Here is a 14,571-nt window from a genome sequence, read left to right as displayed (position 1 = left end):
CTCAAGATGGACCAAATTTACACCAGCTTCTGGAACTGATGGATCTACACGTTGTAGGTTGAAGCATAAATTTAACAAATCTCATCTCAACTTCCATCATCAATTTCCCAAGACTCAAAACAAATCACAGAAGCATTTGGTGCTCCCTGAAAAAAAAACAAAAAACCTTCTGCCTACACAAAGCCTAGAACAAGTGGCTGTTAGATCACAGAGAAAGGAGTGCTGGCAATGAAAATATGAGTCTTAATACTTCCTCATGGAAGAGCTGGAGTTATTTACTTCTAAGTTTACATAACTTTCTTCAAGAAAGGAGTAACATCAATCAATAAACAGTTGAAGGAGATGAAAGGTTGACTGTCTTTCTGCACAAGATTGAACAAAATGAGAATTTTCTTGGGCACAAGTATTCCAAATAAAACTAATCAGAATCTTACAGGTATTTTTTAAAGACTTGTTCTACTGAAAGAGTATGTGCAGAATCTCTCTAAATGCTGTGCAGAATTCATAATGTAACTATGTAATTCCGATCCACCAAAATAGTTCTGAGAATGGGCAAAACACTACTTTGTAGCACTGCTCTAGAGAAGAAAGACATCTCTGCAGGAAAGGAAAAATATTGAAAGCATTCAAAAAAACCCCTCCAACTGTAACGATCAAATCCAACAACCTACACTGGATCATGCTGGCTTTCAGAAAGATACATCCGACCAATTTTATGGTGACACCTGCATTGAGAGAAGAACGAGCTCTTGCAAAAAAAGTTCATTCAATACAGATTAATGCTGCTTGCTTAAATTTTGAAAATTAATTCCCCAAATGCTTTCTAAATTCCCACATTTGGATTATTTATGTAAGAAATGTGCATATTTTTTACTACGTACAACTTTTCCATCAAAACATATTTAAGGCTACAGTTTTCCACTAGCTAACTAGTCACAGCAAAACAGCTCACATACACTTGTAGGAAACACTTCTTCAAAACAGGTGCAATTCATGTTCTGTAGTTGTATCAAACATGCATTTTCATATAATGCACATGTATTCAGTAGACCACTGCACTCTTGTAAATAATTAAAAAATCACAGACAATTACATGGCATTTCTGAAATGTTGTTATTTTTAGCATCCATATTCATATGTGTTGCATTGTGTATGAATTTGAAACAACAAAATTTGAAGACTGCTTAAGAAAAAGGAACCTTCTATCTCTCAAAAGCCCTCTTCCACTGCCCCATTCTCTGGCTTTAACATCACCCTGAATGCTCTCCTGGAGAGACCTTATATAAATATGGAACAGCTATATTATATGGAGGTGTTAAAAGTACCAGAAGTGGATACTGAAAGTAGCACACTGGAAGTCTTCTGTGGTGGTACATAAGGATAAGCACAAGCTTAACCTCATGAGTTTCCTTTCCTGAATATACAATAAACACTCTTAGAAATTTATTGCTGTTATTTTTCCCAGGTTTGAAATATGCTCAAGTCTGAAGTCTCAGGAAAAGGCATCCTCATCTGGACTACTTCCGATGCAAATATTAACACTGCCTTTAAGTCATGATGAACAAGAGAATGCAAAGTTCTTTTTTGTAAGGTAGTTTATAAACTAGGAAAAGAAAAGCTGGTTAAACATACAGAAAACCGTTTTTCTCAGTTACTTCTGATTACTGTACAACCCAGTTCAGCAAAACAGTGTCCCCCATGCCACTGCCCTTGAGGTACAAAAAAGCACATCATGCACCCCGAGCTAGCAAATCTTAATGGATACTTGGGATGACAGATAAACTGGCACCAATTACCAGAATAATAAAAAAAGATCTAGAATAAAACAAATTCCTAAGTATTAAGATCTCCAGGTAGAAGACTGGTGCTTTTCCAATGTTTTGATCTACTTTGACTACATTTTTCTTGAGGTAGAAAATTTGCCAATGTTTGGCAAATTATCATGTCTCCTTTCCTTTAGCTATCATAAAACATAATAACCAAAGTATGAAATACGCTATAAAAATGCAAAACATTAAAAAACAAGAACCTACACGGAGGAAGTTACGCTAATATTGCTATGCTCCAGGAACACCAGCATTTCAATTTGGCTATTTCTAGCCTAATGTAATAGTAAATAGCAACCTCCATGCAAGAAGCAAACTAATCTAAAACAGGAAGACCTCCTGAGGAAAGATGATCAATAAGAAGATGAATTGAAGCAGCCTACAAAACCACCTCTGGAAGCAGTGTTAATTGAGAGCCAAAGAGCAGCACCACATTTGGGACAAAAGAGCGAGGATCCATAGCTGCTGCATGAGTACTACATTTTCTAAACATAGACTCTACCCCCACAAAAATGCACCTCATTGACACAAATAATCCTACTGCAGTCACTAGCACCAAGTCATTTCCTGGACCAAGCTTTACAACTACCTAGGCAGATGTGTGCTAAGATTTTTACATCAACTACAGTTGCTAACTTCTGCAGTTATGAAAGGGAAACCTCTCCAAGTCTCTCAACAAAGTACATGTTTCTTTGCCATAAACACTTTATCAACAGGATTGCCAACAAAATGCCTTAGGTAAAAAAAAAAAATATCTGAGGGGACATCTGGAAAGTGGCTATCAAGAGATGTCCCCAAACAGTTGCAGGCCTTGATGACTTGTGACTTATTATTTTAGGGAGAAGACACTTTGTTTTTCACATTTTAACCTAGATATTCTATAAGCAACTGAAAAGAGACAATGTTTTAAAAACAGTTTTTAAAAACTTGACAATGTTTAACTTTATGTAAGAACAGGGCTCCATTAGAGCATTTCTCAACCCTCCAAAACAAATTTCAAATACAGAAGAGGTGAAAAATACAAACTTAAGCTTACCGCATTGTCAAGTCTGCCTTCGTTGTCTGACCCATAGCTACATATTCACAGTTGGAATACATGAATCTGTTTATCAAATTAAAAGACTGCTGTCTTTGGTACAGTTTCTTACAAAACATACACATTGTTTTGTCATGGTTTATTTTTGTACAAGTTTTCCTACTACTTGTTAGTAAAACCGTGGCCACATGGCAGCAAGTTGTCTTTTTTATTTCTATGATCCAAAACTGACATTCTTGGAAAAGGCTTTTTAAAGAAATAATGAAATAGGGAGATGAAAAACCTATCATCAGCTAAAATTCCTAATCTCACAGCCCACGTTTTTCTTTTTACTTTTACCACTAAATGCAACTATCAATGATTAAAAGTAGAGGAAAAAGTAAAACAGTGTAACTCAGACTGCTGTAAAGTTAGTTGCTGAGACTAAAAAGAATCTTCCAATTTCATCAGCAAGAGTTTGGATGAAGCAAATATATTGATATATGCCTTGCCAGTGAAATGAGATAAACAGGTATGTCCAGTTTCTCTATAAAGGCACAGCACATTAGTTCTACACCACTGCCTACTGGAATCAGACATAGCATTGAAAAAGCACTCTAAACCTTAAGAGCCAGCGCTAAGCTTTAGAAGGCAGAGACTCAACTAAGAATCTTTTTTTTAACACACACCCGGCTGAAAATACACACGCTTCCTGGTCATCCTCCGGCAGACTGAACCTTTCCTATTCCTCTCGTTCCACAACGCCATTACTCGTGCTGTAGTTGTTATTCTGTCGTAAGCTCTAATTGAACCGACTGTCAAAACACAGCAGCGTTATGGCACTTCCAATTAATAATCTGGCTCCTTCCCCTCCGTAACTCAAAGCGAAGGCACACTCACGACTCTACCGAACCTGCAGCAAGTTACCTATGCCTACATGTTTATAGTAGCACCTTCTGAACAGCTGGCATCGTGCCACCCAAATTTTTATAATCATACGACTTAGAACCTCTTCTACGGAGCGGAGAGAAAAATTCAGCAAGAGGAAACTCCGCAGAAGACATAAACAAATATTCCCCCCCACACCTTCCGGGGCTAACTAATTTTGTTGATGAAGGCGCATAACCTTCGGCTCCCTCTTTGAGGCCTTTTCCTTGAAAACAAAGAAATCAGTCCCCACTGCCCCACTCCCCACTGCCGTACGTAGATTTTCATAATTGATTTGTTTGATGAGGGAGGTGATAATCGCAGGGACCAGTTCCTCCGCCTCCCACTCGCCGTGCGGCCCCGCTTCCCAGCGGAGCAGCTTCCGCACGGCTCTGGGGGTGCCCTGGCCCGGCTGACAGCTCCCCCCGCCCCGCACGGCTCTGGGGGTGCCCGGCCCGGCTGACAGCTCCCCCCGCCCCGCACGGCTCTGGGGGTGCCCGGGGCCGGCTGACAGCTCCCCCCGCCCCGCACGGTTCTGGGGGTGCAGGGGCCGGCTGACAGCTCCCCCCGCCCCGCACGGTTCTGGGGGTGCCCTGGCCCGGCTGACAGCTCCCCCTGCCCGCTCGCACCCGCCCCAGCCGCACGGCGCGGCCCGCAGGGCGCCGGGGCCTGCGGAGGCCGCTCGGCCCGGCCCAGGCCCGGTACTCACGGGGAAGGCGCGGATCCGCATCTTGGTGTCCTTCCGGCTGCCCGTCCCCTTGCTCAGGTTCGACATCTTCGGGGCCGGCGGCGCCTCCGGCGCGGGGCGGCAGAGCCGGGGGACGCGCGGCGGGGCGGTGGACCCGGGAACGGGGCCGGGGGAGGCCGCTGGCGACCTTCGCTGCGGGCGCGGCTGCCGGGGGGCGCGGAGGGCGCGGGGGCCGGGCCGACCGGGCCGGGCCGGGCGGGAGAGGCGGCGGCGCGGGCCCCTCGCTCCGCTGGCGGCGCTTCCTTCAGCCTCCGCCGCGATGGCGGACAAACATCGCTCACTGCGCAGGGCCGGGCGCCCCCCCTTCCCTTCCTTCCCTTCTCTTCCTTCCCTTGCTCTCCTTCCCTTCCTTCCCTCCCCTCCCACCGCCCGGCACGCTCGGATCCGGCCGCGGCGGGGCGGGGGCGGCGGGAGGGCCGGGGGCGGGGGCGGAGGGGGGCCTCGCCGCTCTCGCGAGCTTTCCGCCGCTCTCGCGAGACTTGCTATCCCCGGCGGGCCGGCACGGCGGCGGCGGGCGGGGAGCGCAGGGCAGGGAAGGCGCGCGGGTGGGGAGGGCGCCGCTGATTGGCGGAAAGCGGCGCCGCGCGACGGGGGCGGGGCCGAGGCGGGCGGGCGGCGCGTCCCGTGAGGGGCCGGGGGTGCCTCGGAGAGTTTGCAGCGCTGCTGTGCGAATGATGGATGAGGGAATCCGGGCGGCATCGGGGTTGGAGAAGAGCTCGAAAATTGTGCAGTCCAGTCGTTCGCTCAGTGCTGCCCCTGTAGCCCCTAAGTCACTGAACCGCATCACCCAGGGCCAGACCCAGACGCCTCTTAAACACCTCCAGGGATAGCGACTCCACCAGGTGCTCCATATCCCACTTGTCGGGCTTGTAGCAGTTGTTTCATTAGGTTTAAAGTGCAGGTTTTGGTGCCACTATAGGGAAGAGCCAGTGGGCCTCGCAGCTGCTGCAGCCCCGCGGGCAAATGGGCAGCACCTGCCCCGAGCCTGGTACTGGTGTCGGCCTGGCACTGCCTTCCTTTCCTGTTCCTTGCCCTTGGAAATCTCCCGGCTGCCAGTGCTGCCCGTGTGAATCATGTCAGCGGCAGGCGGGTCCCGCCGCAGAGTGCCCTGATGCAAGGCAGGTGTGTTCAGGGATGGTCTGTGCCTGCACAGTGCCAGGTGTGTTCAGGGATGCTGTGCCTGCACAGTGCCAGGTGTGTTCAGAGATGCTCTGTGCCTGCACAGTGCCAGGTGTGTTCAGGGATGCTGTGATGGCTGCACAGTGCCAGGTGTAATCAGGGATGCTGTGCCTGCACAGTGCCAGGTGTGTTCAGTGATGCTGTGTGCCTGCACAGTGCCAGGTGTGTTCAGGGATGCTGTGATGGCTGCACAGTGCCAGGTGTGTTCAGTGATGCTGTGATGGCTGCACAGTGCCAGGTGTGTTCAGGGATGCTGTGATGGCTGCACAGTGCCAGGTGTGTTCAGGGATGCTCTGTGATGGCTGCACAGTGCCAGGTGTGTTCAGGGATGCTGTGATGGCTGCACAGTGCCAGGTGTGTTCAGGGATGCTGTGCCTGCACAGTGCCAGGTGTGTTCAGGGATGCTCTGTGCCTGCACAGTGCCAGGTGTGTTCAGAGATGCTGTGATGGCTGCACAGTGCCAGATGTGTTCAGGGATGCTGTGCCTGCACAGTGCCAGGTGTGTTTAGGGATGCTGTGATGGCTGCACAGTGCCAGGTGTGTTCAGGGATGCTGTGCAGCTGCACAGTGCCAGGTGTGTTCAGGGGTGCTCTGTGATGGCTGCACAGTGCCAGGTGTGTTCAGGGATGCTGTGATGCCTGCACAGTGCCAGGTGTGTTCAGGGATGCTCTGTGATGGCTGCACAGTGCCAGGTGTGTTCAGGGATTCTCTGTGCAGCTGCATAGTGCCAGGTGTGTTCAGAGATGCCCTGTGCCTGCACAGTGCCAGGTGTGTTCAGGGATGCTGTGTGCCTGCACAGTGCCAGGTGTGTTCAGAGATGCTGTGATGCCTGCACAGTGCCAGGTGTGTTCAGGGATGCTGTGCAGCTGCACAGTGCCAGGTGTGTTCAGAGATGCTGTGCCTGCACAGTGCCAGGTGTGTTCAGGGATGCTGTGCCTGCACAGTGCCAGGTGTGTTCAGAGATGCTCTGTGCCTGCACAGTGCCAGGTGTGTTCAGGGATGCTGTGATGGCTGCACAGTGCCAGGTGTGTTCAGGGATGCTGTGCCTGCACAGTGCCAGGTGTGTTCAGGAATGCTGTGATGGCTGCACAGTGCCAGGTGTGTTCAGGGATGCTCTGTGCCTGCACAGTGCCAGGTGTGTTCAGTGATGCTGTGCAGCTGCACAGTGCCAGGTGTGTTCAGGGATGCTGTGTGCCTGCACAGTGCCAGGTGTGTTCAGGGATGCTGTGATGGCTGCACAGTGCCAGGTGTGTTCAGGGATGCTCTGTGCCTGCACAGTGCCAGGTGTGTTCAGGGATGCTGTGATGGCTGCACAGTGCCAGGTGTGTTCAGGGATGCTGTGCCTGCACAGTGCCAGGTGTGTTCAGGGATGCTGTGATGGCTGCACAGTGCCAGGTGTGTTTAGGGATGCTGTGATGGCTGCACAGTGCCAGGTGTGTTCAGGGATGCTGTGTCTGCACAGTGCCAGGTGTGTTCAGGGATGCTGTGATGGCTGCACAGTGCCAGGTGTGTTCAGGGATGCTCTGTGCAGCTGCACAGTGCCAGGTGTGTTCAGAGATGCTGTGCCTGCACAGTGCCAGGTGTGTTCAGGGATGGTCTGTGTCTGCACAGTGCCAGGTGTGTTCAGAGATGCTGTGCCTGCACAGTGCCAGGTGTGTTCAGGGATGCTCTGTGCCTGCACAGTGCCAGGTGTGTTCAGAGATGCTGTGCAGCTGCACAGTGCCAGGTGTGTTTAGGGATGCTGTGATGGCTGCACAGTGCCAGGTGTGTTCAGGGATGCTGTGCCTGCACAGTGCCAGGTGTGTTCAGGGATGCTCTGTGCCTGCACAGTGCCAGGTGTGTTCAGAGATGCTGTGCAGCTGCACAGTGCCAGGTGTGTTCAGGGATGCTGTGATGCCTGCACAGTGCCAGGTGTGTTCAGGGATGCTGTGCCTGCACAGTGCCAGGTGTGGTCAGGGATGCTGTGCAGCTGCACAGTGCCAGGTGTGTTCAGAGATGCTGTGTGCCTGCACAGTGCCAGGTGTGTTCAGAGATGCTGTGCAGCTGCACAGTGCCAGGTGTGTTCAGGGATGCTGTGCCTGCACAGTGCCAGGTGTGTTCAGGGATGCTGTGCCTGCACAGTGCCAGGTGTGTTCAGGGATGCTGTGTGCCTGCACAGTGCCAGGTGTGTTCAGGGATGCTGTGCCTGCACAGTGCCAGGTGTGTTCAGGGATGCTGTGCCTGCACAGTGCCAGGTGTGTTCAGAGATGCTCTGTGTCTGCACAGTGCCAGGTGTGTTTAGGGATGCTGTGATGGCTGCACAGTGCCAGGTGTGTTCAGGGATGCTGTGCCTGCACAGTGCCAGGTGTGTTCAGGGATGCTCTGTGCCTGCACAGTGCCAGGTGTGTTCAGGGATGCTGTGATGGCTGCACAGTGCCAGGTGTGTTCAGAGATGCTGTGATGGCTGCACAGTGCCAGGTGTGTTCAGGGATGCTGTGATGGCTGCACAGTGCCAGGTGTGTTCAGGGATGCTGTGCAGCTGCACAGTGCCAGGTGTGTTCAGGGATGGTCTGTGTCTGCACAGTGCCAGGTGTGTTCAGGGATGCTGTGCCTGCACAGTGCCAGGTGTGTTCAGGGATGCTGTGCAGCTGCACAGTGCCAGGTGTGTTCAGAGATGCTGTGCAGCTGCACAGTGCCAGGTGTGTTCAGGGATGCTGTGATGGCTGCACAGTGCCAGGTGTGTTCAGAGATGCTCTGTGTCTGCACAGTGCCAGGTGTGTTCAGGGATGCTGTGCAGCTGCACAGTGCCAGGTGTGTTCAGAGATGCTGTGCAGCTGCACAGTGCCAGGTGTGTTCAGGGATGCTGTGTGCCTGCACAGTGCCAGGTGTGTTCAGGGATGCTGTGCAGCTGCACAGTGCCAGGTGTGTTCAGGGATGCTGTGATGGCTGCACAGTGCCAGGTGTGTTCAGGGATGCTCTGTGTCTGCACAGTGCCAGGTGTGTTCAGGGATGCTGTGTGCCTGCACAGTGCCGTGATGCAAGGCAGGTGTATCTACCAATGCTCTGTGTCTCTGTTGCAGTGCATGCTTGGGAAATGAAGTTGACACCTGAGGCAATGCTTGCATGTGCCCAGAGTTAAATATAGGTCATTCAGCAAAGGGCAGTTGTGATAGGATGGTTAGAAAATGTCAGATTCTGTAAGTTAACAAGAGGGGCTCCTCTGGAAGTTAGGCTGATCAGCCAGAAAGAATCTAAGTCCCAGATGCCAGTGGACTGACTGAAAAGTTAGTGAGTTTTGAAGTTGAAATGTGCATCAAAACATGTCTTGCTCAAGATCTCCCAAAGGAAGGAGCTGGCATGGCCAGGAAGGGAATTTCTTTCGGGTGACTCTTGAACTGGACTCTGAATATCAGGGCATTGTGTGATGCACATTTTGCATCCTGTTCCATGTACCTCCATCTTTAGAGGTGCCTGTGCACTGCACACATTTGCAAGGCACAGAAGCAGCATTCCTTCTCAGAGCTAGTTTACCTTTTGTAACAGTGATTTCACCAGTTTTGTCTCTTGGAGTTGGTTACAAACACTTCCTATTGGGACTATGCATGTTCATATACAACATATTTTTTTAATCTCCTGATCAGAATTAAGTATATACGCCTAGAGTAGGTGTTATATAAGAGCAACACAATAAACAATGATTGCAACATGACTATGCAATAGGAACCAGTCCTTTTCAAAATTACAGTATAGTCAAAATGCAGATCAAACAAAGATGAGATGAGAAGGGAAAGATTACCAGTGGTTAATGTGAAGAATATGGCTTACACATTGTTTCAATATAATTTCAATGTAATTTCTCCTCCTAAGTACTTCCTTTGCCGAAGGAGGACAACCTCTTATGTTAATATGGGATTTTTCTTATTCCATAACAGTTAGGATAAAATAATTTGAAAATGTTTGACTTGCATAAATGATTTGCAAAACTAAAGTAAATGTAAATTTATACTAAAACACAGATTTTTCATTTTGAAAATGTTGCAAGAACACTTTTCAACAAATTTAGTGAACTTTTCAAACCCCAAAACTTTCCCCATAAACCATTTTTGAGGAACTGGCACTTCTTCTTTCAAGAAAGAAGAAAAAAACAACTTTTACTGTCCCCATTACTGCAGATGGCTCTGGATTAACTTCTCTAATGATTGCTTCTGTGCTTCCTGACACTGGCCTTATGGACAACCAGCCTCTTTGCCTTCTCAATCTAAGTTGCTCTTAGTGCACATTTTTTGATCTAAAAGTGGAAGAGTGCTGACTCACCCTCAGATGCTGTTCAGGCTGGCACATTATACTCAACAAAAAATAAAATTGTACTCCTACCAAGTAATCTCAATTCTCATGTCAAATAGCTTTCTTTTACACAAGTTTATAGCTACCACAGACCAGCACAGGTGTAATGATAGTTCTAATTTTATTATTAAAAGCTGAATTTGGAGCCTTCTTTTGGTGCAGGTTTATGACCCAGTGTGTCATATCTGCTAGCACAGATTCCTCTGTAGCTCCATTCATGTCTGAGATCTGTTCTGTGACTGTCCAGGTGGACACAATTACCAATTTTTAGTGCAAATTTTCTATTTTCATACATAGTGTACAAAATGAGGTTTCACTAAAAGTTACCCTTTGAGCTTACACAGAGAACTAATTGAGATGTTTGTTAAGTGCCTATGATGCTAATTCCAGGTGGGTCAATGCCAGAAGGAAGACAGGCAGGTGGAGGAGGACAGATTAGCACAGGAAGTGTGATGCACCCTGTGGCTTACCTGGGTCACCCCAGCTGTGTCCCAAACATCTCATGTCCTTCTGTGGTCCAGTCAAGAGGGAATGGTTCTTGTCACTCCTGCTGGAAATTCACATCTGAGCATTGTGCAGCCTTAAACCCAGCTCACAGCAACTACAACAACAGGCAGAGCTATATGCAGCTCCAGAATAATTTACCCTAGTGCAGAGAAGAGCTCAGCATCTCATCTGAAGAAGTCATTTACAGTTTGGATTTTATTTTTTTCCTGAAGTCCTATCAGTCCTCTGATTTTGGATACTGATGATATCACTAAATGTCAGGGATGTTGCTTAGGTGCCTGCCAGTCCACACAGGATATCTCCACCTGAAGAACATGTCACCACCTTGCTGTCAGCACCACAAGGATGGCCCTTTGCATTGACCTGTATGTCTTGAAGGTCACAGCAAATCCTTAATTATTTAAATACTGTGTTTATAATCTGATTTATATCTTACTATATAATCTTAATCATCTGAAAGGCATCAGAAATTTTAGAAAAATGTAAAGAGCACATTACGTTGGAATCATCAAGCTGTAAGTAGAAAAAAAGAATTCTGTATGTGGTGGGAAAAACAGTGAGATCCCTTCCTGTAAAGCCTAGATTCAGGAGGAGGACTTTCCCCCTCCCCCCCATTCTTTATTTTTGTTGACTTTTTTCTGTAAGTGCCTGCATCACTTTGCACGTGATGGTTGCTTTCAGTTTTGCATAATTGATACATGACACAGTAAGCATATGTAACACAGTTCAAGCATCTGATGAATGAACAACAGACTGGCTTTTAATTGATCATACTGAGGATTCTGCCAAAAGCAGTCTTATTCTGAATCACTGAAAGAACACAAAAAGCTCAGGATAACCAGATCAGTGTGTACTTGTAATGCCTTAATTCCTTCCCTGCAAATCACAACCAACCGAACGGTTTGTGTACAGGGTTCCTAGATTTCAGTAGATACAGGGACAATAGCTTCCTGTAGAAACAGGACCAATATTCAGAAATATTATTTACCAGGACACTATTACATTGCTCTTTGAAGAAACAGAACAATTTCATGTCATAATGTTTCACATTATTTCTATCCAGTTAGAGACTTTTTTTTTTTTTTTTTTCCTCTTGTGTATATCCTGGATGAGGAAAAATTTTGTTTTCATCTTCCTCAATCACTACTTCAGAGTTTAGGCAGAAGTATAATAAAGCTGCTTCCATTTTCAGGTAGATCTGTAAGTTTGGAGTTGTTTTTTTTTTTCCTTATTTCTTCCTTCTCTGGAATAACGTACAAAATATTTTGTTTGCTGTAACGAGGAGCACAGTTGGGTTTTATTTTTTTGTTTTGTTTGGGGTCCTTTTGGCATGGTAGGGGTGGCTGAGAGGCCTGGGCATGCAGTTAAAGGCTTTGGAGTGGCAAGAGAAGAAGAAAAACAAGCAGCATAAAGTTATTTGCTTGCTCACTCATGGAAACTTGTTGCTTGGAACATTTAGCTAGGATGCGTTTAAATTTAATTCCTGTTGCATTTAAATGCCACCACAAACACAATAAATGCTAAAATATGACAGTCTAAATAGTTCAACAGTTTCAAAATTAAATCAGACTACATTATTTCAAATATTTTTGCAAGTAGGAAAAAAATAGATGTTGAGGTACTGTCTCAAGCCTATTTTCTCTGTTACTGACCTGACTTACAGACAAAACCCTTGCTGATGGGCAGAGCTGAAGCCAGGCTGTCCCTCAGAGCTGTGTGCAGTGCCTGGCACACCAGGAGCAGGCTCCAGGAGCAGGCTCCAGCAGCACTGGTTGCACAAGAGCTGCCTGCAGTGCCGGCCAGCTCGCAGTGGACTGTTTACAGCAGAGTGCTGAGCACGGGCAGGAGCAGATGATGAGGTTGCTGTAATGAGCACATCATGTAGTGGCACATTTCAAAAACAGGTCTAACCAGACAATGCACATAATAACCAAAATTAATGCTGTCCAAACACCACTGGCTTCCCTTTCAGTACCTGACCCACTTTGAGATTGTTGGAATAATACTGGAGTCCTTAAGAGACTAAGTCAGGTGTCAGTTCCAGTGCAGACTCCCATCTCTGGTGCAGGTCTTTGCTGGTGATCTTGCACAATGTGACTGCAAAAGACATGAGCAAAGTGATGGCCTGTACTGCCCAGCACTGCAGCTTCTCTGATGGCAGCAATTGCTGGAGGACTGTGCTGTTCACACCCTGCCTGGTCTCTGTCTAACTGGGGCTGCAGCAGCACCGTGGGTGAGTGTCTGTGCCCTCACTGCTCTGAGTGTCCTCACTGCTGTGAGTGTCTGTGCCCTCACTGCTGTGTCTGTGTCCTCACTGTTGTGAGTGTCTGTGTCCTCACTGTTGTGTCTGTGTCCTCACTGCTGTGAGTTTCTGTGTCCTCACTGCTGTGAGTGTCTGTGTCCTCACTGCTGTGAGTGTCTGTGTCTTCACTGTTGTGTCTGTGTCCTCACTGCTGTGTCTGTGTCCTCACTGCTGTGTCTGTGTCCTCACTGTTGTGTCTGTGTCCTCACTGCTACAGGAGAGGGTGTCTCATCAGGAACGGGCAGGCTCCTGGCTAACTGCCCCGTTTTTGAGCTGTGAAACCACTGCTTCACTATCAAGTGCAGAGTATAAACAGGCTTTCCATAATGACAGGGGTTTTATCTGGAGCTAATCATTTGTGCAAGGCTCACGTTAGGAAAAAAAATAATCATGTTACAGAGTTCCAGCCAAGAGTGAAAGCTGCAGTGGTGCAGTCAGACAAATGGTTCAGGTTCAGATGTTTTCCCTATCCCATCATAACAATCTGCTCTTAAGAGTTGAACAGATGTGAATATATTGTCAGATGATAGCCTCAAAGAGCCAGATGCTTCAAAACACTCAAGGAAAAAAAACATGTTTTCTGTTACAAATAGAAGAAAATATTGTACACAAACCCAGGTGAAATTAAAAAAGCTGCACCAGTGCCATCATACTACACAAGCACCCACCAAAAGGTTAGGGGTAACTTCTAGTTGTAGAAAGCACCCACCTGGGAAAGTGGTTTCTGAGAGTACTGCCATTTATGTCTAGTAGGAAAAGAGAGCCCAACAAATTGGTTGCAAACTGAAGCAAGATCAAAAACAATGCAACACCAAAGATAATTATTCCTTACAACTATTTACTTACATATGTGACAGATCCCTCATTATTCAACCTGTCAAATGAAGCTTAGTAACCTGCTAAATACCAAGTCACAGTCCAAATGGCATGAGTTCTGACAGGAATGCAACATTCTTCCAGAACCTCTGGATTTATTCACTTTAGTAGTAATAGCTGCAGCAGCTCTTGGCATCATCTGCAGATGCAGGTGTGTAATGCAGACTTTTGGGAGCATTTTCCTGCTGCTTTGTGTGGCACAGACAGGGCTGATGGAGAATATCTGAGATAGCTGACAAATCTTCCTTTTTATGAGATCCAGTGTCTTAGTACCAGTTCAGATTCTGTGGGCCTGGAGGAAGTTACTTTGAAGCTTGGGAGAAAAAGCACATTTCACATTTTTCATGGTTACACTCACCAGAGATTATTTGTGGCTGTTACTGACTTTCACGCCTCAACTATTCTGACGTTTCCTGTTTGCTAAGTGACAGAGAATTGCTTGCCTTGCATACTTAAAATGCCTGTACATTTGTGGCCTTTTCACATTCTCTAAACCTAGGTAAAACTCTAGGTTTCCCATGTGGGAATTTTCTTCTTCTAAAATGTACACATTGTTCCAAAAGTTACTTCTGCATGGGAGAAGGCACTACCCCTGTGCAGTTTGCATCCTTCCCAGCTCCTTTACACTGCCACAGCACGTCTTGTGCTGCAAAGTGGCTAATATTCAGTCTCACCTCAGGTATTAAATGGCCAAGCAGCTCTGCCAGTTTAAGATGTGACCAACATCCAGGTGTTTGTCATCACTCTGCAGCAGCTGTACAGTCAGCCCAGCGTATAAAAGGCTGTATTAAAAAAAAAAAAAAAAAAAATTTAAAAAGTGTTTAAATTCCAGTGAAAAAGTCAGGTGGGTGAACTCACATGACTCCTA

General features: G+C 47.2%; 1 protein-coding gene and 1 long non-coding RNA gene across 2 annotated transcripts in view; both read right to left on the bottom strand.

Annotated features, from left to right (window-relative positions):
* CUL3 (cullin 3) overlaps positions 1–4,952 on the bottom strand; it is a 54,893-nt gene extending 49,941 nt beyond the window's left edge. The window contains exon 1 of the mRNA XM_079315345.1: positions 4,478–4,952. Coding sequence (XP_079171471.1) covers positions 4,478–4,543 — 66 coding nt within the window. The 5' untranslated portion in view covers positions 4,544–4,952. The remainder of the gene's footprint in view (positions 1–4,477) is intronic.
* Positions 4,953–12,063: 7,111 nt separating this feature from the next.
* LOC306806349 lies at positions 12,064–12,625 on the bottom strand. Its single transcript, XR_013775455.1, has 2 exons — positions 12,501–12,625; positions 12,064–12,388 (listed from the first exon to the last, which is right to left on the bottom strand). It is a non-coding gene; the product is annotated as an uncharacterized lncRNA (long non-coding RNA).
* Between the last annotated feature and the right edge of the window lie 1,946 nt (positions 12,626–14,571).

This window comes from Erithacus rubecula, assembly GCF_903797595.1.
Source record: "Erithacus rubecula genome assembly, chromosome: 11".
Classification (NCBI taxonomy): Eukaryota; Metazoa; Chordata; class Aves; order Passeriformes; family Muscicapidae; genus Erithacus; species Erithacus rubecula.
The sequence above is the reverse complement of the archived record's forward strand: the minus strand, read 5'-3'. Positions and strand labels throughout refer to the sequence as shown.